General features: G+C 31.8%; 1 protein-coding gene across 2 annotated transcripts; it reads right to left on the bottom strand.

Moving 5' to 3' along the window:
• Positions 1 to 2,402: 2,402 nt before the first annotated feature.
• Positions 2,403 to 25,763, bottom strand: LOC139498614 (NADH dehydrogenase [ubiquinone] flavoprotein 1, mitochondrial-like). 2 transcript variants are annotated; one of them, XR_011657976.1, is made up of 12 exons: positions 25,607 to 25,763; positions 21,940 to 21,995; positions 18,433 to 18,522; positions 15,829 to 16,281; positions 15,310 to 15,435; positions 13,028 to 13,093; positions 11,288 to 11,454; positions 10,059 to 10,212; positions 6,445 to 6,499; positions 5,676 to 5,785; positions 2,831 to 3,042; positions 2,403 to 2,650 (listed from the first exon to the last, which is right to left on the bottom strand). XR_011657976.1 is itself a non-coding variant. In XM_071287088.1 (11 exons), exons 1-11 carry the CDS (start codon positions 25,650 to 25,652, stop codon positions 2,959 to 2,961), a joined length of 1,407 nt encoding a protein of 468 aa, XP_071143189.1. In that variant the 5' UTR covers positions 25,653 to 25,763; the 3' UTR covers positions 2,403 to 2,958. The 2 variants fall into 2 exon arrangements, 1 of the variants encoding a protein (XP_071143189.1); XM_071287088.1 differs by having other exon boundaries at positions 2,403 to 3,042.
• Between the last annotated feature and the right edge of the window lie 886 nt (positions 25,764 to 26,649).

Genomic DNA, 26,649 nt, shown 5'->3' with positions numbered 1-26,649 from the left:
GAAAGATACCATATGGACATTCGAACTCACACATCAAAAACAAACTGACAGCGCCATGGCTATAAAAGAAAAAGACAAACAAACAAACAACAGTACACACGACACACCATAGAAAACTTAAGACTAAGCACCACCAACCCCGCCAAAATCGAAAGATTGACTCCTGGACAACATTCATCATACCATATGCCAAGTTCGACTTCCTAGGCAACCCAACAAAATTTTTTAATACATTATAATGCAAAATAGATTTCTGTCCAGAATGACTACAACAGGTACGCTGGAAACCAATATTATACAAAATGTAATATGAAAAGCTTTATTCTGTTCACAAAAGAGAAGACACAAACAGAACAGTCAAAAGTGTTGTAAGGTAAATTGTGCCTATAATATGTTTTACAAATTTATTTTCAGCATATAATCAAAATTCAGTTTTACCAAATATGGTGGTCTTATTGCTACAATTTCTTGACATTGACCAATGAACCATGAAAATGCGGTCAAGGTCATATGAATCATGTTAGTCTACTTGATTAAGTGATTTAATGTTATGATGTCTAACTTATTAATACTGTTGGGATTTAGTGACTCATTGCAATGACCTTATTGATTCTAAAGTTTCATTATCCGGTGTTTCAATGTTTAAATTTATAACTTTTTATATTCGCCGGAATTCAATGATTTGTTGTCAAGATTTATAGCTGACTTTCTACGCTCTCTAATTTATTGATTCAATGTCATGATTTGTAATCGATTCCATCTCTCTAAGACAGTGAGTGATCCATTGTCATGATTATGACTGATTATAAACCCTCTGTGATTTAGTGATCAAATGTCATGATTTATAACTGGTTATATACTCTTCAGGGTTAAATGATGTCTTGCAATGATCTAACAAATCCTATACACTAAATGATTCGATGATTCAATGTCATAATTTATAACAGGTTATACACTCTCCAGGGTAAAGTGATGTATTGCATTGATCTAATAAATCCTATACACTCCATGATTCAGTGATTCAATGGCATTATTTATTACTGGTTATGCACTCTCCAAGATTCAACAATTTATTGCAAGTTTTTTTGGAAGACAATCTTTTAAGATTGGAAATTGTCTGGTTTAGTTTGAATTGTCACAGAGGAAGATAGTATGTGGGCTAATTATAAGTTTTAGCGCGGTTCATGTTTTATTTGACATCTGTGACAACTTTAATCGACTCACAGCGTTCTTCAAAAGCCATAGAAGAAGACATATTATCAACTAATCAACAGAAAAAAAACATCTTGTAGACCAGTGTTATTTTTTATTCAAGATATGTTGAAAGACAGATGGTTAGTACTTTGCTCATTTTTATCTGAAGCTTGCGTTCGTTTCTTGTTTAATATTAGAGTTTAAAGTCAGTTAAAAATCATACAATTAGTTATAAATCATGACATTTCTATGTTGTGTCTTCTGTACTATTATTTGTCTCTTTGTCTTTTTATTTTTAGCCATAGCATTGTCAGTTTATCTTCTATCTATGAGTTTGACTCCCTCTGGTATCTTTCATCCCTTTTTTAATTACTGAATCACAGAGTGTTTATAGTAAGTTTAAAATCATGACATTTAATCACTGAATCACAGAGAGTTTAAAGTCCGCTAAAAATCATGACATTTAATCACTGGATCACCAAGAGTTTATAGTCCACTAAAAATCATGACATTGAATCGCAGAAAGTATAAAATCAATTATCAATCATGAAATTGAATCACAAAATCCCAGAGAGTATACATCAGTTATAAGTCATCACAATGAATCACTGAATCCAAGAGAGTGTATAATAAATTATAAATCATGACATCTTATATTTTAATTTTATATCTCACAAACGATGAGACAATCAGATCTGGAGTACCTGTTTTGGTACATTCGAATTTCTGGTTTTTTTTTATATGCCGTTAAAGGTATGTTTATTTTTTCTTTACCAACACTATAAAGAGTTGCTTTGACAAGCAATTATTGCCACTCTATTTGATATTAAAACAAAAGAGCTGTGCCTGCTTAAAATTGAGGAATTTATTATAGAAGCAATGGGGCCATGCATTAGTGGTGTACTTCCTGATGAGTTTTTTGTTTGCTCTATGTTGAAAACCTCACTGTCTTTGAGATGAAAAACAACAATTCTGTAATGTTGTGTCATATCCTTTTCTTCACTATTTCACAAAGTTTAACAAGTACAAATGCTAATATGCTGGAGAAGTTAGAAGCCAATAATGAGATAACATCCATACTATTAAAATTTATTCTTTCTGGAACAACTATCTCTTTTTAATTTTACATATAGTGATAATACATTATGACTTGGGCATAACAAGTTAGTAACATTTAAAAACAAGGCAAAACAAAATTCATCAAATATGTATATACAAGTTATCTATTTTATTTATAAACAAAACGTACTGAAATCTAGTCTCAATGCATAGCGTGTCAAAGAGTCATGTTTTGAAACTAGTTTATAAATAGTAAATAATGAAATCTGTCAACCTACAAAAGAAAAGTAGCATCTTGATCGGAAATGTAGTAACTTTCAATTTGGAAAGGATTGCCAAAAATTCCTTCTTCAAAAATGCAAAAATTGCTAAATACTATAATTCTAGCACTTAAATACTTGAATTCCAGATTCAAAATGGTCTCTGACAGAAACCTCTCTTAAGAGTTCATGTAATGGGAAAATAGCTAATTAGTTTGGCTGACATTTAAGGTTTTGTGGTCCCTAAAAGGAATTACAATAGTTTGAATTATTTTTTTCAATTCATGGAGCCAAGAAAACTTTATCATACTTTTTACTATTAGTCATAACTTGCACTTTTACAGTTATTCCTTTGTGAAACAATAGCTATAGTAGTCTATCTGTATGACTGTTATAATTTAAATACACTTCAAAGACAGAGTAACAGATGAACTGGATACCATTTCTATGCTGTTGCTTTCTTAGGTTGTTTAGCTTCAAATTCTTTCATCCTTTCTAAAATTACTGGACGGAAATGTCTGATTAGTCCCTGAAAAAGTAAAACATTGGGTTATATAACTATACGAATACAAAAGTACTGAGTCTATCCAAGTTTTATATCATTCCTTGAAGGTTTGACAAAGTTACTGGTGTCTAACTTATTCAATTCCAGACCACTATAATGTTAATGTTACCTATAAAAAAAAAGTTCAAGTAAATGTCTAAAAAATGACAAAAATATAATATAATATAATTTTTCGCCTCAGACATTGCCTTTTAATTAAATAAAAATTCTTCCAAAGACATATAAAATATGACAAAGGAAAATATACTTTTATCACAGGCTTATCTAAATGTTAAATGCAAAAACACTAAAATAAAACAAAGGATATGGGGGTGTCCATTCTTGACATTAAATTAGTGCATGCACAGCAAAAGACCCAAAACACAGCACTTGTATTGTACAGAAAATTAAGAGAAATGCTTGTTGTTGGTCCCTTTTTGGCCCCTTATTCTTAACCGTTGGTACCATAACACCCAAAATCAATCCTAACCTTTTTTTTGTGGTATTGAACCTTCTTGTAAAATTTCATATATACTAATTCACTCTAACTAAAGTTATGGTTCGGAAACCATTTGTGTCTTTAGAAGCTGAGGCCAACAACAACACAGAATTATATAAACCAAAAAAATTTTGCTGTCGGATAAATTTACCAGAAGGCAGAGTGCCTGGAGAGAACCAGTGACAACCCTAGTCAATTTAAATTAGAGTCAAGCTCTCCTGTCACATGAAAGGTTTGAACTCACAACCAGAGTGTTGAAAGGTTAACTTTTAAGTAGTTAAGTTACTTAAATCACTCAGCCACCAAGGCCTCTATTTCACTTCTGCTTATTAATTTTGATAGGAATGAAAAAATCTTATAGAGCAATTTAGGCTGTTATATCTTTAAACATTTTGCGCAAAAACCCGCAATGTTTTGGTTGTTATTTCAAATTCGAATATTCCATTAATATCACACCCAGATCCATGTTTAATCACATAAATATTATTCTGCACAATTTGAAAAAAATCCCAAAGTCATTATCACATGACAACAGGGAGTAATTTGATAATGAACTTATGTAAATAAGAGCACATGGTAATTCATCTAAATTTATAGGCATTTAGGAGGGGCTAATATGTCAATCATCTGTTGATACCAGTGTCCAGCTGTTAATCCCTGTCCACAAGATAGATAGTGTGGTCATGTTTATTGCAACAAAAGTAATTTAAATTACATGGAAGTAAACAAAGAAAAGGGAAAGATATGAAAAGAAGAAAATCTAAAGGGAAAAATCTAACAAAAATGAACAAAACTATATATATGTATAAGAGTGTGAAAGTATCTTTGAAAGCCTCTGACAAACTTTTAATGTTCTTACTTCAAACAAGAAGAATATGTCTCTGAATCATCTGTTAAGATTTTTGTCATTTTAACCAATTTTAAGTTTATGTGAAATTTATTGATTCCATTAAACTAAAAAATCATGCGGAGCAGTCTAATTTTCAGGAAGGTATGGTCTTGATTTTTTTCTGAACAAGTCTCTTATTGCATAATTTTAATGTTCTAGGTAATTTCATAGTATATTTCTTTTTAAAATACAAATGAAAATCATTCTTTATAGTGATAATAGTGATGTTAAATATTGATTATATGCAGCTGGTCATTCTTGTTAGTCTCTTATCTTAGATTGTCTGGACAAAGACGGAGCTTTGTCCATATTTAATCTCTTCATCACAAATGTTGGTCAAATCTATGACTTCAAACTCCAGCCAAATGCCCAAGTTAGTGTTGGTCATTTTACACATAATGCAAAATTTACCGTATTAGAGCATCAAAGACACAAAGTGTGTGGTTCTTTTGATAAAATAATGGTGTCAGAACACTCCTGGGATGTTCTCAGTGGAAATTTTGTATTTATGTAGCATTTATTAGGGTTCTAAGGGGGGGGGGAAATCAGTTTTTAGGTCATTTCTCAGAACAATTTTTCATGAGAATTGTTAGCAAAAAATTAAAATAGAAACTTATGGGTACCCCTTTTGGTTTGACTTTGATATATGTGATTAAAGGGAGTATTATCTACAATACCGTGCCCCAGTTTTTGGATAATTTGTTTCTAAATTAATTTATAGGTGTCAAAAGATGAAAGATGAAATGAGGTTTGGCACCCAGCAGTTAAATCGATATATCTTCTTACTGAAGGCATATATCAAAAATCTGAGACACGTTTCTTAGTTTGAGAATGGTTGATTAAAGTGATGAAAACAAATTTTTACTACCATTTGACCTGAATGTGCTTTTTTCATCCAAGTTGGAAGACCACTTTTTCGGTAATTCATGAGCTATATTTTGAGATTAATCATACCAAAAATAAATTTATCTAAGATTTAGAAGGAGTTATATTTCAGCTTTAAAATGAGTTAAAGATTTTAAAAATCCATTGAGTAGTTTTGGAGAAATTAATCTTTAAGACTGTTGGTTGGAGTAAAAAAAATCTGACTATAGTGCTACCTTAATTTGAATATTGGCAGTGAACATCCTGTAAAAGCCAATGTAACATTAAACAGCTTATTAGGGTTAAATTATTTTAAAACCAAACCCATCTAAATGTAGCATGCAAAATAAACTGAATTAGACGTACCTGTACAGGCCAAGCTGCTCCATCACCTAAAGCACAGATTGTATGTCCCTCAATCTGCTTACTTAATTCATATAACATGTCTATCTCTGCAGGTCTGGCATTTCCAGTTTCTGAAGGTAAAAAAATCATACATTGAACTATTCACGTAAAAATATACTGTTGACACAGAGATATGTCTTGCCTTTATACAATTTTGATAGAAAAATGCAAATATTGAAATTTAAATAGCAATACCGTATAGCGGGATATTTTTGCAGGCATAAAATTTTGCAATTTTCATTGAATAAGGTATACAAAATATTTTGGCAGTTATTATTTTGGCGGATTTAAAACTTTTATCAATACCTTTGCATGTGCAGTAACAAATTGGCGACTTATTTTGGCTATTTTTGGTTTTATCTGTGAAAAAAATAAGCAAAAATTTACACCCAGAGAAAATAGCCCACTATATGGTACTTTGGAATGTAAATTATTCAAAATATTCAAGGTATATATGGTCCATCACTGACAGTACAGGGCTAAATAGTTTCAGTGGAAATAAGATATTCCAAGTGCATACCAAATATCATCGACTGATCTGAGATTCCTGGACAAAAAATCTCCTTGGAAATGCTTATACAACATACCAAATATCTTGTGACTTAAATAACAGAATTATAATACCTTCTTATACCAGGTCAAAATTCACCTTTACACAAAGGGATAGAATTTGCTTCATAACATTGTTAAAAATGTATGTACTATTTTTTTTTTATTATTAAAATCCTACCAAATCTGTTCATGATCTTTGCCATCCATCCACATCCTTCTCGACATGGTGTACACTAAAATAACGAAATTTTAAACAGATTTAACTGCAAAGTACAATTCTAGCTAGATAATATCCACAAGCATATTTCAAAATCACATGACCATAGCCTATAATTTATGGTATTTACAAATTAATCCACTTTCAAAGTGAATAATATTCCCAAGCTTAAGCATACTAACACTATATAAGCTTAAAGACCCCTTTTCCCAAACTAGAGGCTCTCAAGAGCCTGTGTCGCTCACCTTGGTGCATATTAAACAATGGACACAGATAAATTCATAATAAAATTGTGTTTTGGTGATCGTGATGTGTTTGTAGATCTTGCTTTACTGAACATTCTTGTTGCTACAATTATCTCTATCTATAATGAACTTGGCCCAGTAATTACAGTGGAAAATATTTTCTAAAAATTTACAAAAATTTATGAAAATTGTTAAAAAATTACTATAAAGGGCAATAACTCCTTAAAGGGGCACTAGCTACGAGATATATAAAAAATCTAAAGTTTTATTTTTTTTCTGTTCAATCAATAATGAAAGTGAAATAACAATTCGCTTTTTGCAGCCAAAAAGGTTCAATTTTGTAAAATTACGCTAAGAAACATTGATAATTAGTTATTTGAGCCGACCTCTTTAAATCCGTATTCATGGGAACATCAATTTAACTCCTAGCTACAGATTGACAACGCATGCATTGTATGTGCACTGGTTATTTAAAGAAAAAGAATGTCAACAATGAAAGTGAAACTATGGTAAATCATTTGCTTACTAATGCAATGCACATAAAATCATTCTTATACAGTTAAAAACAATGAGAAACATCTATTTTTAATCTATAAAATCAAATCAAACAGACCTATAAAAATCTAATTGCAGTGTTGGTTTAATTTATTCATATATTTATTTATGTTTACATTGCTCAATATATGGTAATCTGAGGTCAAATTGATAGTTAATTATATGGCGTCTGGACTAAAATACATACGAAACGAACCTATATATTATAATAATATAATAATAATAATAATAATAATAATAAATTCTTTATTTAAAGAGGGTAAACACAGCTAGTTACAATTACTAATCTTCCCCGAGGCCCTAATATACATGTATACAATACAAGTAAAAAAAAATAAAAAAATAAGAAATAATAATAATAAGAGAAACAAGAGGCTCTCAAGAGCCTGACTCGATCACCTTAAATTTTTTGCTTAAATCTTCCATCAATGATTATTTTGGGTTTTCAATTTATATAAATGGTTCTTCGATTCTGTCATATCTTCTTAAAAAGCAAAAACAAGAGTGGACACACTGAAATGTCTCGTTTGTCTCATGTTCATAATAGAATTTATGATGAAAGTATAAAAAAACATTGTATACCCCAAGCATTACATTATTGCTGTTTGCAGTTTATCTACATCTTTAATAATATTCAAGATAATAACCAAAAACAGCAAAATCTCCTTAAAATTACCAATTCAGGGGCGGCAACCCAACAACGGGTTGTCTGATTAATCTGAAAATTTCAGGGCAGATAGATCTTGACCTGATAAGCAATTATACCCCATGTCGGATTTGCTCTAAATGCTTTGGTTTTTGAGTAATAAGCTAAAAACTGCATTTTACCCCTATGTTCTATTTTTAGCCATGGCGGCCATCTTGGTTGGTTGACAGGGTCACGGGACACAATTTTAAACTAGTTACCTTAACAATGATGTTTGGTTAAATTTGGCCCAGTAGTTTCAGAGGAGAAGATTTTTGTAAAAGATATCTAAGATTTACGGAAAATGGTTAAAAATTGACTATAAAGGGCCATAACTCCTAAAGGGGTCAACTGACCATTTCGGTCATGTTGACTTATTTGTAAATCTTACTTTGCTGAACATTTTTGCTGTTTACAGTTTATCTCTATTTATAATAATATTCATGATAATAACCAAAAACAGCAAAATTTCCTTATGTCAGATTTGCTCTAAATGCTTTGGTTTTTGTGTTATAAGCCAAAAACTGATTTTACCCCTATGTTCTATTTTTAACCATGGTGGCCATCTTGGTTGGTTGGCCAGGTCACAGGACACAATTTTCCAACTAGATACCCCAATGATGATTGTTGCCAAGTTTGGTTTAACTTGGCCCAGTAGTTTCAGAGGAGAAGATTTTTGTAAAAGATAACTAAGATTTACGAAAAATGGTTAAAAATTGCTTATAAAGGGCAATAACTCCTTAATGGGTCACTTGACAATTTTGATCATGTTGATTTATTTGTAGATCTTACTTTGCTGAACATTATTGCTGATTACAGTTTATCTCTATCTATAATAATATTCAAGATAATAACCAAAAACTGCCAAATGTCCTTAAAAATACTAATTTAGGGGCCCAGCAACCCAACAACAGGTTTTCCGATTTGTCTGAAAATTTCAGGGCAGATAGATCTTGACCTAGTAGACAATTTTACCCCATGCCAGATTTGCTCTAAATGCCAAAATCTACATTTTACAACTATGTTCTAGAAACATTTTGTAAAAGTTTACGGACAACGGACGCAAAGTGATGAGAAAAGCTCATTTGACCTTTCTGATTAATAGATCACATTTTCTACTTTCGGTTTTAAAATGAAATGAAAACGGGAAGTGACACGTGGATAAAAAATTCAAAACGAGTCCAGATTCATTAGGAAATTATCATTTTTCAATTTAAATTTCTTTAGTAAGAGATATATATTTGTCTCTCTCGTTTAATTGATACAAAATGATTTCGTATTTTACATTTTTGGTGTCAATAAATAGTCGTTGGAATACTTTCATGCATGCGTACCACACAGTACAGGAAGCATCTGTTTGACTCATGAAAATATTTGTGAATGTTTTGAATAAATTTAAGTTCTAAATTTTGAATGGAAATTTGTCAAAAGATTTTGATGAAAATTTATATCAAATATGATCAAAATCCGTTGGAATGACAAATCTACGACAAACGAACTTCAAATTGTGATCGTTTGAGAAATATTAAAATTCAAATGCAAACTGTCTGGGGGGAAACAATTTAAATTAAATGACGAAACTTTACTCCTGGGTGTTGAAATGCAGACTGACTGATTTTCCTGGTATGATGATGGTCAATTATGAGGTTTATTAATAATTAAGGGATTAGTGACCCATCGGAAGGTAATAAGCAGATTACTTGTAATCACAACTTGTAACACCTGTTCCAAATGTTTTAAAAATACCTGGGGGTCATAAACTTGTCAAAATCATAAAGACAGGTAAATCTAAAGTATTTTAATGCGAAAATATTTTTACACTTTCAAAATTTTAGTGACGAAATTGATTTAATATTCTTTCGTCAATGCGAAAAACCGTTTCGTAAATTACGAAAGTGACGAGCGCTAGCAAAATCACTGGTTTACCTTTAATATGCTGGGAGTATTTTGTTATAGTATTATAGTGCAAGATATATTGGCTTTCCCTCTGCTGGAGAGATTCTTGATATTTACTCTTTGAAGACTATTGACAACTAGAATATAATTTTCAACTTAAATTTCACTAACATGTATGTTTAAAAAACTATTACCTGTCCACAGCTTTCATGTTTATAAAATTCTATAAGACGAGATATACATCTTATCATATCTGCTTGGTTGTTCATGACAATAACTGCTGCAGTTCCTAAACCAGTCTGAGCCTGGATTAACCCATCAAAATCCATTGGCACATCCTCACACACACTAAAAGAAAAAGGTTTAAATTAAAATGGAGATCTAATTAAAAATTCTTTTCATATGATATTTGCAGTATTGACAGTTTTTTCTACATCATTACCTTCAATTAAACATTCCTTTAAAATAATTTTAAAACTTGATCCTACTGTTGTTGCTATACTATACTAATATCAGATAATAATACAAATTTAATTAAAAGTGGTTATAGCAGAGTTTGCATAGGTCCTTAAAGTGGTTAGAAAAAACTAATGACACACAAATTTAAAACACATTGTTTCTTTTAAAAACATTTAGTTTTCCCATACTTTTTTCCTAATCAAGAACTTTCATGTCATTGATTTTCATTCTCTCTATTCTAAGTTCCTATATTTTCTGGATATCAAATTATTAATAGATAATTTTTTATCTGGTTTTTAAAATCATTTACTGCTCATTAATTTAATACTAGGTGGAATACAAAAAGTTTGTTTTGGTGTGCATTTGAGATTTCTAGAAATACAGCAAATAATTGTTGGTACCATACATTTTCATAACCATGAATACTGCAATAACCAGGTGCTCCACAAAGCACAGCTTTATAAGACCGCAGAGGTCGAACCGTGAACAGTTGGGGCAAGTATGGACACTACATTCAAGCTTTATACAGCTCTGAATTCGGATTCTGATCAAATTTTGACATAATATGGGATTCTGACACAAAACAAATGTCAAGATCTATTGCACAATATTGTCCAATTAAAGTTTTCTTCTTCAAACTTTTCAAAAATTTGGAATTTGAGAAATTTGGAAAAAAAATTGAAAACAACTACCACCTCCCATTTTTTTGCAATTTGTCAAAACCTGACATTTCTTTATAATTTCCATAGCAGTGTATGGGAGGTTAATCCGATCATACCCAACATTGTATGTTAAGTGTTTTTGAATTACCTCCCTTTCACTGCTTTTAAATTGTCTTAATTGTCCATTGACCAGCAAAACCTATTTTTTCCCCTTTTTTTGCCCCTAATTCCAAAACTTTTTGAGCCATAACCCTTTTTTTCACTTACTCCTTCATTATACTTTGATAGATCCAAGATCTTACCTCTTTGGAATGACCGGTGTAGATGAGCCCCCAGGTATAACACCTTGTAGGTTGTCCCAGCCTCCTATCACACCTCCTGCATGTCGCTCTATCAATTCTCTCAGAGGAATAGACATCTCTTCTTCAACTGTACACGGATTATTTACATTACCAGAAATATTGAACAGCTGCAAGCAACAAATCAAATTATTCAATGACTTTAAATTTTCTGTTTTCTCATTGGCTAAAAGCATATGAAATCCTCTTTGATAAAATGTTATATTCAACGCAGCAAATTTCACAAGAGGTTAGTATAAGATTTGGAACAGCCTTCCTGTACCTAAATATAGATATTCCAAGGCAACCTCAATGACGTAGGTTTAAGACATCAAGAAAATTCCTGGGTTTTTTTTTCGTTTTCTTCTTGTTGTTGGCATATATTTTCTCTTCTTGTTTTTTTGTGTATTTGTTTTTAATAAACTTAATCTAATATTTCATAGGAAAATTAGCAACTGCAAAAGCACATGATACATTTAGTATAAAACAAGGAGCAGTTTTAAAAGTGTTTTGAATTAGAAAATTTGAGAAGGATTAAGTCATATATAAAACAATTGTTGACTTTTGATTTCAGTTGATACAATGATTTATTAACACCAGAAATATGACATTCACCTTCAGTCGTTGGCCTCTGTGAATATCATATTTCTGGGTTGATAAATAATTGTTTTAACCTCATCAAGTCAATAATTGTATAATGTGTTCAATACTGAATTTCAATGTTTCCAAAAACATCTTAATGTTCATCATTTGTTTGTATGTAATGTAAAATATAATGTCTTGTTTTGGAAAAATAATGTTTACTGGTTTAATTTTCAATGATCTTTTGATATCTTGTCTTAGAACACAAATTAGCTCTTAGAAATAAGTTCAAACTATCTTAATCCTTATAAGCAAAATTAGGATTCCTATATTGTAGTTTTGTTCAACAAGATTCAACAATACATGTAGTATAAATTCAATTTTTATTTATCTTGGGGAATTATCTCAATGATGAATATGTATGAACTCTGTACATAACAGTAATAGACCAAAGTATCAAGAGATTTCAAGAAACAAGGTAAACATGTAAAAGATGTTCCCTTGATTGAGGCAACAGTATGATTCTGGTAAACCTGCATTGCATAGTATGTAGCTATATATAAACAAATGAGAAAAGCTCAAATCCAAAATTAACATAACTTAAACCAGTAAACCAATTTTGAGAAAATTCAGGGGGAACAACTCTAGAACTGTTACAAATGGGAATACATTTTCACTAGGTAGTTATGTGTGGGGGGGTCGGAGGGGTCCTAATCCTGATATTCCCAACATGATATCCTGAGGTCCCGATATTTAAAGAAATTAAAATCCCAACATCCTGAAATTCCAAAGAATTCCTGGATCCCAACAGGACCAATCCTGAAATCCTGAGCTTAAAAACACCCGATCCTGACATCCCGAAAAAGGTCCTGCCCCCCTCTTATGTTGCAGAGAGCTAAGAGATAAAAGATAAGGTAATACTAAAAGGAATCAATGTCATCAACCACAAGCCAAATTTACTATTTTGAGAGCCTATTTTCAAATTTATAGGAAATAAATCCACTGTATATATCTGAGAGAACCAGTATACAATGATGATTCCCATGTATCTGTATAACCTTTAAATGACCTTCAGACTTAAAAATTTGTCATCAATTGGCTGCAGCATTTTCAGAAAAATACCTTTGTCCCACGATTTCTTTCTCTTCCAAAACTGGCAAACCAACTGGCTCCTCTCCTACATATGATCTACAAAAAAGTTATCAATAAAAATCAGGTGTTATACATACATATCGTTATACTTCACAATTTACTTGATATTTTAGTCTTAGATACTTGATTATTGTTATTATGTGCCTTTCACATGTCAGGAACCTGGTTTAATGTTTTGGATACTTGTTTTTCGTAATTTGATCTGTTATAAATTAGCCTGTTAATTTTCTCAATTGGATTGTTTCATGTTTATCATTTTAGAGTCTTTTATAGCCAAACTATACGGTAATGGTTTTTCTCATTGTAGAATGCTGTACTGCTGTCTTTTATTGCTTATTAAATAAAAATTGATCGAAACACCTGTAGGACATGTAGGATATCATAATGCTTTTGTTTTTGCACATGTTCTCAATAGAAATATCCATAACAGTTGAAATGCATAGTAAAAACATATTTTGAAGTAAATCTGAAATGTAGTCAGAATGTAAATTAATGGTTTAGACTTATATATTAAACAAGTCAAATTTCTAGCACTCTCAGGTAACACATTAAATTATTCAAATTACTAAAAGGAATCTATCGTTCAATTCCTGCAACAACTATCATAATAATGAAAAATCAGAAACTCCTCTTATGGAATTTGACTGTCTGAAATTAACAAAATCTTCATCAAAACCAAATTCATTAAATTCTTAAAGTCCAATGGACATATTGCCAACCAGAACTATAAATAAAACACATTCTTATGTCAGAAAAACAAATATAAGAAATAAAGACAGAAAACTGTTATTCAAATGAAATAAAAAGGTCATAAGTATGTCTGCTGACAATTTGATAGAAGACAAAATTGTTTCTGAAATGTCAGTTACCGTCTTTTGGTATGTATAACGCGCACGTTTATACCCTAGGTCATGTTTCTTGTAAGAGAGGTGCGTGTTATACATAACTACAAACAATTTCTTAGTCTTTTTTTTCAGGTCCAAACTCCGACAAAGAAATTTCCAAGTGAAGTGAAGAGTACGGAATATTTTTGCTAAAACCTCGATTGTTTTTATGTTTTACATGTTATAATTGTAATATGTATCGTAATGTTCTTGATTTGTCATGTCTTATTCAAATAAAATACATCTTTGTTGTTACGTTTATTGTGTAAATTTGTCCATCTGTTTTGCAATCCGGAAATTTGACAAGTCTTAATAAAGACACAATAAAGCTTTTGCTGTCGATTAAATTAGCCTCTGTGTTCCTTGTTGTCATAACTTACTGTTTTTGTATGTGTTCATCATAGAGAGTTGAAGAAAAGTGTATGAAAATTGAATAAACCACGCTCGTTTTAAAATGATAAACCACCATTTTTTCTTATGTATTGATCAGGTGATCGCAAGTCATGTGGGTCAGTCATGTGACTTAATACAAAGTATTGTAAAGTGATGATTTACTCTATGAGAAGTTTATTTTTATAAATACGTTTTTACTTTGTAACTTTTAAACTTTTAAACAACTGTTTAAAAACTGTTCAAGAAATAATGATTGAAAACATGATAATCCCATAATTGTCACCTGAACGAATTTAATTAGGAACAAGGTCAACCTGTCACTGATTTGTTTTGACATCGATTAGACCTGTTGATTGAGGTGTGATAATCCGGATTAACAGCTAGAATCATCAAACAAAAAATGAAAACAATTAGATTTTAACAATTTATTACAGCACTAATGACATTAATTATAATTATTAGACTGATTTGTAATTATTTTATTGTTTGAATCAGAACAATAATTAGGACATTTAATCTTGTCCTTGATACTCAAACCATTTATTAAATTTGGATTAAAATATTTATCTCAATATGATAAAATTCTTATTCATTTGTTAGAATACTTTTAATTTCATATCAATTACGTATTCCGTACGGAATTCTCCGACATTGGTGTCCATTTGAAAAACTTCCTGTTTACCGATAAACTTCCTGTTTGCCGATTTTGGAGCTGTAACTTTTCCGAAAATGTCTATGAGTATTAAACGAACAAGAAATTTTTTTTTCTCTCGTTTCTTGGACCAGAAAGGGGGTGCGCACAATACATCAATGCACACTATACATACCAAAAGACGGTAATTAAATTAAAATTTCGCAATTCTTTTCAAACCCTACATTTTGTAGTTCCTGCCCTGATTCCTGTTGTGTGTGGGAACATTATTTCTCACAGAGATACTGCCTTGTTTCTGTTATAATTAGACTTGTGTGACTTACTGGAGCTACTGCTACAGTTTCTACATTTGCCACTGTTGTAGGGCAACCAAATACGCCAACATCAGCTGGGAATGGGGGTTTCAGCCTGGGTTTTCCTGCTTTTCCTTCTAGAGATTCAATTAACGACTGAAAAATATAACTAATTGTAAAACTGCAGAAGAATCAAGATACAAAAAACTGATTTAACAAATAGTAATTTGAGCAGTTACAATAATGTACATGCTTTACTTCCTCTTTCCATAAATTTTGTGTTTCTATCATTCTATTTTCAAGCTATATAAATGATAAGTCAGTATCAAAATCGAAAGAGGCAAATTCTTATGGCATTCTTTATTTGACCTTACAGTCTCTCCAAAGCCTGTTTTGGTGAACTAGCTCATATATAATGTCCCAGTTTGTGCTACAGACATCATTTTCTGCAGTCTTAGATTTGTTGAGGCAATATTCACTAGTATTAGATTTTAATACACTTCAGTATTTACTACCTGATTTCTTCATTAACATTGTACTAGAACTTACTGTTTCTTCTCCACATATATATGCTCCTGCTCCACGGTGAACAAACACATCAAAATCATAGCCAGACCCACACGCATTTTTACCAATAAGTCCATTAGCATAGGCCTCTTTAATGGCAACTTGGAGATTAGAAGCTTCATTATAAAACTCTCCTCTAATGTAAATGTAGGCTGCCACTGCACCCATAGACCTTCCTGCGACAAGGCACCCTTCCACCAATTTATGTGGGTCATGTCGCATGATTTCTCTATCTTTACATGTACCCGGTTCTCCCTCATCTGCATTTACTACAAGGTATTTAGGTCTACCATCGCTGGGTTTATTCATAAAGCCCCACTTCATTCCTGTAGGGAAGCCAGCACCTCCTCTTCCTCTTAAACCAGAATCTTTCATCTCTTGTAGTATCCAATCATGGCCTTTCAACAGAATTTCTTTGGTCTTATACCAGTCACCCTAAAATAGGAGACAAATTCATCTTTAATAGAATTTCATTGGTCTTATACCAGTCACCCTAAAATAGGAGACAAATTCATCTTAAATAGAATTTCAGTGGTCTTATACCAGTCACCCTAAATAAGGAGACAAATTCATCTTTAATAGAATTTCTTTGGTCTTATACCAGTCACCCTAAATAAGGAGACAAATTCATCTTTAATAGAATTTCATTGGTCTTATACCAGTCACCCTAAAATAGGAGACAAATTCATCTTTAATAGAATTTCATTGGTCTTATACCAGTCACCCTTAAATAGGAGACAAATTCATCTTTAATAGAATTTCATTGGTCTTATACCAGTCACCCTAAAATAGGAGACAAATTCATCTTTAATAGAATTTCATTGGTCTTATACCAGTCACCCTAAAATAGGAGACAAATTCATCTTTAATAGAATTTCATTGGTCTTATACTAGTCACCCTAAATAAGGAGACAAATTCATCTTTAATAGAATTTCATTGGTCTTATACCAGTCACCCTAAATAAGGAGACAAATTCATCTTTAATAGAATTTCATTGGTCTTATACCAGTCACCCTTAAATAGGAGACAAATTCATCTTTAATAGAATTTCATTGGTCTTATACCAGTCACCCTAAAATAGGAGACAAATTCATCTTTAATAGAATTTCATTGGTCTTATACCAGTCACCCTAAAATAGGAGACAAATTCATCTTTAATAGAATTTCATTGGTCTTATACCAGTCACCCTTAAATAGGAGACAAATTCATCTTTAATAGAATTTCATTGGTCTTATACCAGTCACCCTTAAATAGGAGACAAATTCATCTTTAATAGAATTTCATTGGTCTTATACCAGTCACCCTAAAATAGGAGACAAATTCATCTTTAATAGAATTTCTTTGGTCTTATACCAGTCACCCTAAAATAGGAGACAAATTCATCTTTAATAGAAGTATGAGGTTTTTGAAAACACATGGTCTAAATAGATAAATGGTGAGGTTTGTGCTCACTGGTTGGTCTGTACAACATATAGGTCAGTCTATCTGGACATATTTGCTTGTTGTTGCAATTGATTGATCCTTGTTGATTGTATGTGCTGTGCAATTTTTTTTTAAATTCCTGTCATCCTTCATCATGTTCATATGTATTGATAACTAGGGATGTATATAGATTTTCAATAGTTTTTTTTTAAATTTATACATTGGGGAGTTTTTTACTAACACATTTTATGTTTCCTTTGAATCCAGATATCTCATGTTCTAGACAGAATCATAATTGATCATTTTGATGTGAACTTTTAGTGTGAAATAGGACAATAATGATTTTTAACTATTAGATCAATCAAAGGCAACCACGGCTGTAAGGATTTGACTTATCATTAACCTAAAATTCTTTTTCTGAATATAAAATTGGTGTCTTAAATTAACAAGTTAGTCATTTACCTTAAACTCTCTCTTTAGGATCCAAGAATAAAACTTAATGAGATGACTAAAGGTGTAACCAATAATCAACTAGAGGCTCTAAAGAGCCTGTGTCGCTCACCTTGGTCTATGTGAATATTAAACAAAGGATACAGATGGATTCATGACAAAATTGTGTTTTGGTGATGGTTGTACATTATTGTTTATCTCTATCTATAATAATATTCAAGATAACAACAAAACACGGCAAAATTTCCTTAAAATTACCAATTCGGGGGCAGCAACCTAACAACCTGTTATCCAATTCATCTAAAAATTCCACGGCAGATAGATCTTGACCTGATAAACAATTTCACCACCTGTCAGATTTGCTCTAAATGCTTTGGTTTTTGAGTTATAAGCCAAAAACTGCAGTTTAACCCTATGTTCTATTTTTAGCCATGGCGGCCATCTTGGTTGGTTGGCTGGGTCACCGGACACACTTTTTAAACTAGATACCCCAATGATGATTGTGGCCACGTTTGGTTAAATTTGGCCCAGTAGTTTCAGAGGAGAAGAGTTTACAGACGACGGACAACGGATGCCAAGTGATGAGAAAAGCTCACTTGACCCTTTGGGCCAGGTGAGCTAAAAATCTATAACAGGATACCCGTACATGTACAGTCACTTTATGAAATATTACACTTGTTCATAACAGTAATTTACATATTTGTGCACTCACCCTTGACATAGCTCCCTTGAGTTTCCAGTCATGGCGTCCATATAAATTTGTGAAAATTCTATCTTCATCTTTCAGGGGACCAAATTTAGTCTGAAAAAAATAGAAGATGAGTCACTGTGTACAATATAGGAATAGCATGCAGAACACCAAATAATAATCTTGCAAGACACAGTCATAATGTATTGTATTGCCACTTTACAACATACATGTTTTAGATACTGGATTCTCAAATATCTACAAACTATCTTGGATTAAAATAAGTTAGATATTGATCAATTTTACTCGCCTATTGTTTCTGTCCATCTTTCATTTGTCTTTAATTGTTTGCAAGATAAAAGGCAAAATGTAAGTGCTAAAAGTCTAAAACGAAGTGCAGTAATGATTTCATTCATATACATGTACATTTTGTAATCATTCTTATAGATTTTGTATAAATTACATTCATTGTATCACATCTTTTATGTTTAAAGTTTATTTTCTGTCTTATGAAGTTTTCAAATTCATAGAGAAACAAACTTAAAAATTAAAAAAACCAGGAAATTTCTCATTCATATCTAAGGAGTCAATTAATTGTGTCTGTTCAATGTATATTGGCTTTTTAGTGGATCTTGTACTGCTCGTTTTTTTTGCCATTTCAGTTTGTGACATTTATAAAAAAAGCCTCCACAAAAGTTTTTTTATAAGAGTGCACAGGCTGAAATGTCTCCCATGCTCTACTGACTGTGATTGATTTTATGTTAAAATTATGAACGATAATTTTTTCACTACAAGTGCCACATAGACTTAATATTTTCAAAGATTCACAAACAATGAGGTCAAGGTCAGATGAAATCCAGTCAGACAGACAGACCTTCATGTATACACCTACATGTAACAAGTAATCCTTATACCAAAACTTAATATTTTCAAAGATTCACAACAAGGTAAAGGTCGGACAAAATCTGGTCAGACATGTATACACCTAACAATTAATCCTTATACCAAATACAGTTGACAGACTATTAATTTATTAGTAATTTATGTTTTTTGATTGAGTTAAGCCTGCCAATTGATATTTTATCATGTGTTTTTCTATGTTGTGATGTTATGCTATTGTTTCAGAAAAAGGGAGAAGGTTTGGTACCATTAAACGATTATTCCTGCTGCAAATGTTTGCACCTGTCCTAAGTCAGGAATCTGATGTACAGTACAATGAGTAGTTGTCGTTTGTTAATGTAATTTATATGTGTTTCTCGTTTTTTATATATATATTAGACCGATGGTTTTCCCCTTTTGAATGGATTTACACAAGTAATTTTGGGGCCCTTTATAGCTTGTTGTTCCTTGTGAGCCAAGGCTCCGTGTTGAAGGGTGTACACTGACCTATAATCAGGGTGTCCCCTGGGTCAATTATTTTTTTCGCCACCTCTTTCACTAAAACAATATATTTTACGCCACTTTATTAATTTTTTTTTTCGTCAAGTAACACAAATATATATATATTTTTTTTTTTCAGCCCCCCCCCCCCCCCCTTAGTAAGATGAGTTTGCCCCATTGATGTCTATGATTATTCTCTCAAACTTGTCTTAGAGTCTACATTGACTGAATAATACAAAACATTTACCTTTTATAGGGAAAAACTTATCATATTTTGAACAACTTTAAAAGAAGGGGGACCACTTACTTTTAAAAATAAAGAAGATATATGTCCTTGAATATAAAAATTCTTGGATTCCTGAAAGAGGTACAGTTCTTTAAGAAAGTTTCTTCAAAAATAAAAACATGTGTCCTTTTGTATCAAGAAGTGGTTTTTACAGCAAAACAAAAGTTTTTTATCACTTGAAATTGATTTCTCATGTAAGGTGTAGTCATTATATTGAAGGGTTTCTCTCATTCGAGGGGTTGGTCCCAAACTTTTGAATAGATTTCTTCACAACGACTGTTTTCTTTTCTAGACCATCGTAAAAATGTAACTATACTTGAAACATGTGTGTCACTGAAACGACTTTAAAGTACCCACTCAAATCATTATTGATATCAAAGTTAAATGATATAAGTTTTAAATCAGAGACCTTGCTTTTGTACATTTTTCGACGTAACAACAGTTTTCTTTTCTGGACTATCATTAAAAGGAATGGAAGCGTAAACATTTTGCTTCAAACACGTGCGTCGCAAAGCGGTTAATAAATCCTTTATGTGACATGTGGCGCCATTTTACCATATAATTTTGTCATATAATTTAATACAATCAACACCTTTATTAATTAGTCCTTTGATGTCAAAAGCTATAAAATACAATCAGCTGATTATTGATTTTCTGTCAAAATCTTAACGAGTTCAAGGTGAATTCCGAGTATTGCAATTGTCTGAACAGGTAAAGTCTGAGAAACCCGAAAAAAGTAAATAAACAAGATGGATGAAAATAAATCGTTATATATATATTTCTTTCGCCAAATTCTTTCGCAAATGATGAATTTTAATCACCACAATTATTATTTTTTCGCAAATTGTGAAAATGGTGACCGCCAGCGGAAACCCTGTCTATAATGGTTTACTTTTATAAATTGTTATTTGGATGGAGAGTTGTCTCATTGGCACTCATAACACATCTTCCTATATCTATGTACAAAAAATGTAGGTGTACAACTAACAATCATTTCATACACCAAATATAGTTGATTAGTTGCTTAAAGTTATTGAAAAACAGAACAAAATACAAGAAAATAGCATTGGCAAATTTGAAGCAATGAAGCAATAGACAATAACTGTTTAGTGTCTTTAAATATCAGCTGTATTTGTACGAGGCTAGGAAACAAGGTGTATGCGAGCTTTTATAGAGCTACTACACCTGTTTCGAGCAGAGTACAAATACAGCTGATATTTCAAGACACTAAACAGTTACAAAATGTATTGTCTTTATCCTGCAATTAATTCTGTATATTGCTTGTGTTTTGAAAGACACAAAAACTAACATATTTAAGCATTTATTTTCGATTTGTAATCCCTTGAGGCCCGCGTAGTAATATCAAAATCACACATTACGCTGAAGACGGGTTCGCAAAAAGAATCTCGAATGGTCAACAATAATACATCGCTCAAGGTGAATAATTATCTATTTTAACATAACAACTAATTTCAACAGTAAAAACAAATAACAAAACATTGTCAAATTTGAAACAGAAGTGTACGAGTTGTCCTACGCTTCAGACTTGACATTCACTAAACATGCATGCTGAAATTGACATGGTTGATTTTGTAACACAATCATACACATTCAAGTTTTGAAATCGACAATTGTCATCGTCATGGAATGCAACTGGAATACACATTCTGAGGTCACACAGGTTCAAACAATACTCAGTCCGGCAGTGGGCGGAGCTTTAAAGCGATATCTGTATAGTATACAGATACAGCATAGCGATATCTGTAGGGCTGTATAGTAGGACACCCAATTGCAGGATAAATGCTAATACATGACTTGAACATTTATACATTGTATGTACATGTACTGTTAATGATATAACTAACCTTTTCTGCTGGTTTTGTACTGTTTTCTCTTATGAAGATGCTAATCTGAGGTAAAACTGTTGAAAATAAAATTCTATTAGTCCACACTTACACATTTTTACCTATATATAGATATATGAACTACATCATGTATTTAACATATTTAATAAATTATGTTTGTGATAATTGTTTATGTGTACATGTATATATATAAAATAGAGGTATGGGGCAACACAGTGTTTCTTCAATCTATTCATTCATTTGCCAACAAATGAGCAAGACTTTGATCAGCAAGGTGTTTGAGTTTCTTACAAATTTTGCAACAATTTAATTTATTTTCATAGGTGTTTTGGGGAAATTTGTAAGACACAACTTCTATAATTCTCGATGCTGTATTCCCTTTTTCATGTTTTTAGTTTTTTGATTCATGGTTTGGTCATCATTACTTTCTTTTTTTACATTGTGTATGTCGAAATTTATGTCAAGGTTTTTTTTCTCAGGTAATTGTCAATCTTGATAAAACTGAATCATGAAACAAGAATGTGTCATTAGTACAAATGTAGTACACAGATGCCCTTTTCACACTTTTATTTTCACTGTTCAGATGTTCAGTGGATCGTGAAATTGGGGTCAAAATTTTAATTTGACATTGAAATTAGCAAGATTATATCATAGGGAACATGCATATGTGTACTAAGTTTGAAGTTGATAGGAGTTCAACTTTATCAAAAACTACCTTTACCAAAAAGTTTAACCCACCGGAACAGACAGACAAACGAACATAAGGACTAACTGTTGGGAAAACATAATGCCCTCCTATTATCTTACATGTAGGTGGGCATAAAAATTCAAAATTCACTGGGAATCTTTAGATAGTGAATAAATCCTATTCAAGGATCAAAGGTCCATGGAGAAATATAAGGCAATTGTTTATGAGACCTGGATTCACATATGGACCATAATTTGCTATTGGGCTCGTTTCCTATAACGATAGAAAAGTGATAAAAATGTGTATTACTGTAAGAAAAGTTGTAACTACATCTAAAGATGCCTTTATTTTTATCAACATACAAGTGTATGCTACTCTTCCCTAGAAAAAAAATTGAAATTGACAAATTTCAAAGATTATACGACAGTATTTTTGTGTCGTTTCTCGCGTTACTTTTCGCTTCCGAAGTGCATAACGCTGACTGATTTATAGATAATCGTCACCGGCAAATTCGTAACTTTTGCTTTCAAATAATAAAGAACATCGACCAATAAGAAGGTTCAGAAGAAAATGCTGAGAACTATAAGTATTTCTGTAGCAGGTGTAAGAACAATAGCGTTACTTTGGTTTCCAATTTCGTAACGCAAATTTTAGATGATGTAATCTGCTTTGTTGTAATAGAATTCTTTATAACAATATGCAAATATGAACTCTCGCGAGATGTTCAAACAGGTAAATCAGAGATGATTTACATTCTAGTTTTGTTCTTCGTAATAATTAAGTTAGAAAATGACGTTATCGTTATGCGTTACATTTCAAACGAAACAGAAGTCCAGTTATTTCCTTTTTTTTTATTAAAATTGTTTTTGTCGTTAAGTTCTAATCATTTCCGGTCATACGTGAAACATGTGACTAACATGTGATCACGCCCTTACGGCCGGATGTATGAAATACTAGGTCTAAACATTGTTTTTGTTTCCAACGGGATGTTAGCAAACATAATCTGTAGACTTGTTTCGTCTTGTTTAAAAAAGGAAAATACAATTTTCAAAGAGATTGCACCGGGGGTCTATTGTTTTTCCTATGTGCATAATGTTACATACGATCTTGTGTGAAAATAAATGCCCAATGACTTGACAAAATCAATTTCAGATTTGACAGACGTTATGACACACTTTGTTTCCTGATAACGATGTAAAGGGTCCTTAGAAAATTCAATTGACATTACGTCTCTTATCATTGTGCCGATGCTCGTTGGATTGATTTTGCTTCAGCAGTAAATATTACTGGATATTTTAGGTGAATAAAGATAACTTAATAAAAAATAAATGTTAACATACCGTTACACTTGGAATGTACAAAGTTGGTATCTTTGTCACAATTTTTAATATGTTTTTTTTATTCATGTTCTGCAAACACTTTTCAGAAACGCAATAAACTTGTCAAAGGAGAAGTAAACTTTTACCATGCATGACTTAAAAGGAAGTACATTATTGATTTTAGCCCACTAAAGTAGGTTAAAATGTGGAAACCATGTAGATGGTGTACAGGTCACAAATATCACATGGTGCCTATTTTAAAGATTTTAATTCCAAGTTAAAAGTTTTTTCTTTACTGGATTTAAAGAATTTTACATTGCCAATGATTTGGAATAAATTGTATATAACTGGAATTTCAAAACCAAATATAAATACATTTTTTTGGCTAAAACATCAAGATACAACGATTATAGTATCCTGTATCAATGAAGAAAATATGGAAATTTCTGAATAAATTGTACTAATTGTTTTCAAAACAAGCACATATTTAGGAGTTTTATAATACTGTTACATTTAAGATGGATTTTAAGAAAAAGTATACTGTTCAGACTATTTTAAGCAGATTTTGCAATAAAATAAAACTAAAAAAATGCTTTCGGTTTCTTATGGTTTCCTGTCGCGTTTAAAAAAAACTTTAATTAAACATTGAAAATAAATTTTAAATATTAACATGAAGCAAGTAACACTAGTAATGGTGTTCATTTATGTCTTTTGAAATATATTGTACAAAATAAAGAAAATAAAGATATTATTGGTTTCCTGTTTGGTTTCCTGTCATGTAAACGGTGAATCAAAATGTATTATTTTTTTCTTGAAAAACTCAATTGTTCCATTAATACTATTCTAACACCAACACAACCCACAGAATAAAAGTTAAAGTTTTAGAACTTATAAAAAAGGATACAAAAAGAAACCAAAGGCCGAATACCAAATTATGGTCCATATATATGTGGGCGGAGTGTATGACCAAAATGGCCTAGAGTTAATTATGGTTTATTGGCCAAAGCGTCTCAAATGCATAATAAACTAGGCAACTTGAAGCCATTTAACATTTTCAAATGGCAAATGCTCATAATCAATTAAGGTTTTTTCCGAATTTTTTCCACTTCGAATTGGTAGTCCAAAACCTTATAAAATAGAAGCCTATAATAATAAAACATTTGATGTCCTTTAGCTTGCAAGTTAGAAATTAAAGTTATACAAAAAGTTGAAAAACATTTAAAATATATCAGCAAAAGACATCATACATGTACATACTAAGGCCGAGATGACTCTGATGTCCAACGGCTGTTTTGCCAGACAAGCTGGGGCCGTGGGACGTCAGAGCTTGTCCCATCTATCAAAAAGAATCTAACATAAATGAAGACATAAATGAAAAATGAACAAATTGAATGATTGATGCCCGATTTATATAATTCCAAGGCCGTCAGTCAGAACCATGAAGCGACGAAGCAGCGCATCTATTTTGGGTGGGCAAATATCCACTTTTTGATACGGACGAGTTCTGACGTCCGACGGCCCCAGCTTGTCTGGCAAATCAGCCGTTGGACTTCAGAGTAAAATTATCTCAGACAGACATAGATGTCTCAGTGTTTGTACTTTATATTTGGTGTCATATTTTTCCTTGACAATTTGTAAGGTTTATTTTCTCTTAATTTACCTGTCTGCCACTTTAAATTCTGCGATATTCGACAGAGACTGGACATTGTTGTTCTCTGACTGCCCTTGATTTGTACCTGGCGACGTCAACTAGCAATATTTTCTCCTTCTGAAAATCACCCTTGTTTAAATCGTTTTGGTGATTGGTTAAAGACAAATTTGAGTTACTTCCCTTTGATTATGAAATATTTTATACAACACAAAGTTAAGCTTTCTAAAAAGCTTGACTGAATGTATTGGTAGTATCTTAAAAATAAGGTTGCAAAAAATAATATGAAATGTCAACTTATTCAAAAAATCTTGAATATGGTGAATTTCCTCTGAATTTGTTTCATCGAACGGCAAACTATGAAAGTTGACGAGACTTAGCCACGCCGGGACTTTTAATGTGAAACATGACAAATATAACATGAGGTAAAGTTTAAACATGTGCTTTTTCGAATGATATTATTGACTTTTAAATTTTCAGAAATCGGTCAAACTCGGTTGCAGTTTTGAGGCATTATTGAATAAAGCCTTGAGTTGGCTATGATCAGGAATAAAACATGGTTTTGCATGTTTCAAAATAGAAAAGAGTACATATGCGGCACTGTACATAAACTTTTATACAAAATGAATACAAGTTAGTCATTGTTCTCCGACGATAAACGGCAGAACATCGAACCAGTCAATTCAGTATTGACAATCATGATGATGAAACGGAGTTTAACGTTCAGTGGCAAATATTACCAGCATATCAGGACAAGAACATATTTTTGAGATATGAAAAAGAACACTGCTTAATACTACAGCTGAGAAACATGCTGACGGGTTTTGAACTTGATAGTTCTCAAAGCATTCGTCCACATGGAGAAGTGCCGCTATATTGAGACCATAATCTATCTCTGAGCCGACTAGTTACAACTCTTATTTATTACTTATTGCATAGCGGAGCATGATATCATTATGAACGGCCACAATTGTAGGCCGGAAGTCCTCCGTGAACAATGGAAAAATGACTGATGACAGATCAAGGATTTTTTATTATCACAATCCTTGTCCAGC

The sequence above is a fragment of the Mytilus edulis genome, chromosome 12 (assembly GCF_963676685.1).
Source record: "Mytilus edulis chromosome 12, xbMytEdul2.2, whole genome shotgun sequence".
Lineage (NCBI taxonomy): Eukaryota > Metazoa > Mollusca > Bivalvia > Mytilida > Mytilidae > Mytilus > Mytilus edulis.
Note: the sequence above shows the minus strand (reverse complement) of the source record. Positions and strands in the feature narration are given on the sequence as shown.

Bases quoted from the DNA above. Each gene is read 5' to 3' on its own strand.
- LOC139498614 (XM_071287088.1), bottom strand. From the start codon at position 25,652: ATGTCCAGTCTCTGTCGAATATCGCAGAATTTAAAGTGGCAGACAG. The intron at 21,996-25,606 runs GTAAATTAAGAG...TATTTTCAACAG, and splicing joins GAATTTAAAGTGGCAGACAG to TTTTACCTCAGATTAGCATC. The intron at 10,213-11,287 runs GTAAGATCTTGG...TTTTTCTTTTAG, and splicing joins ACACCGGTCATTCCAAAGAG to TGTGTGTGAGGATGTGCCAA.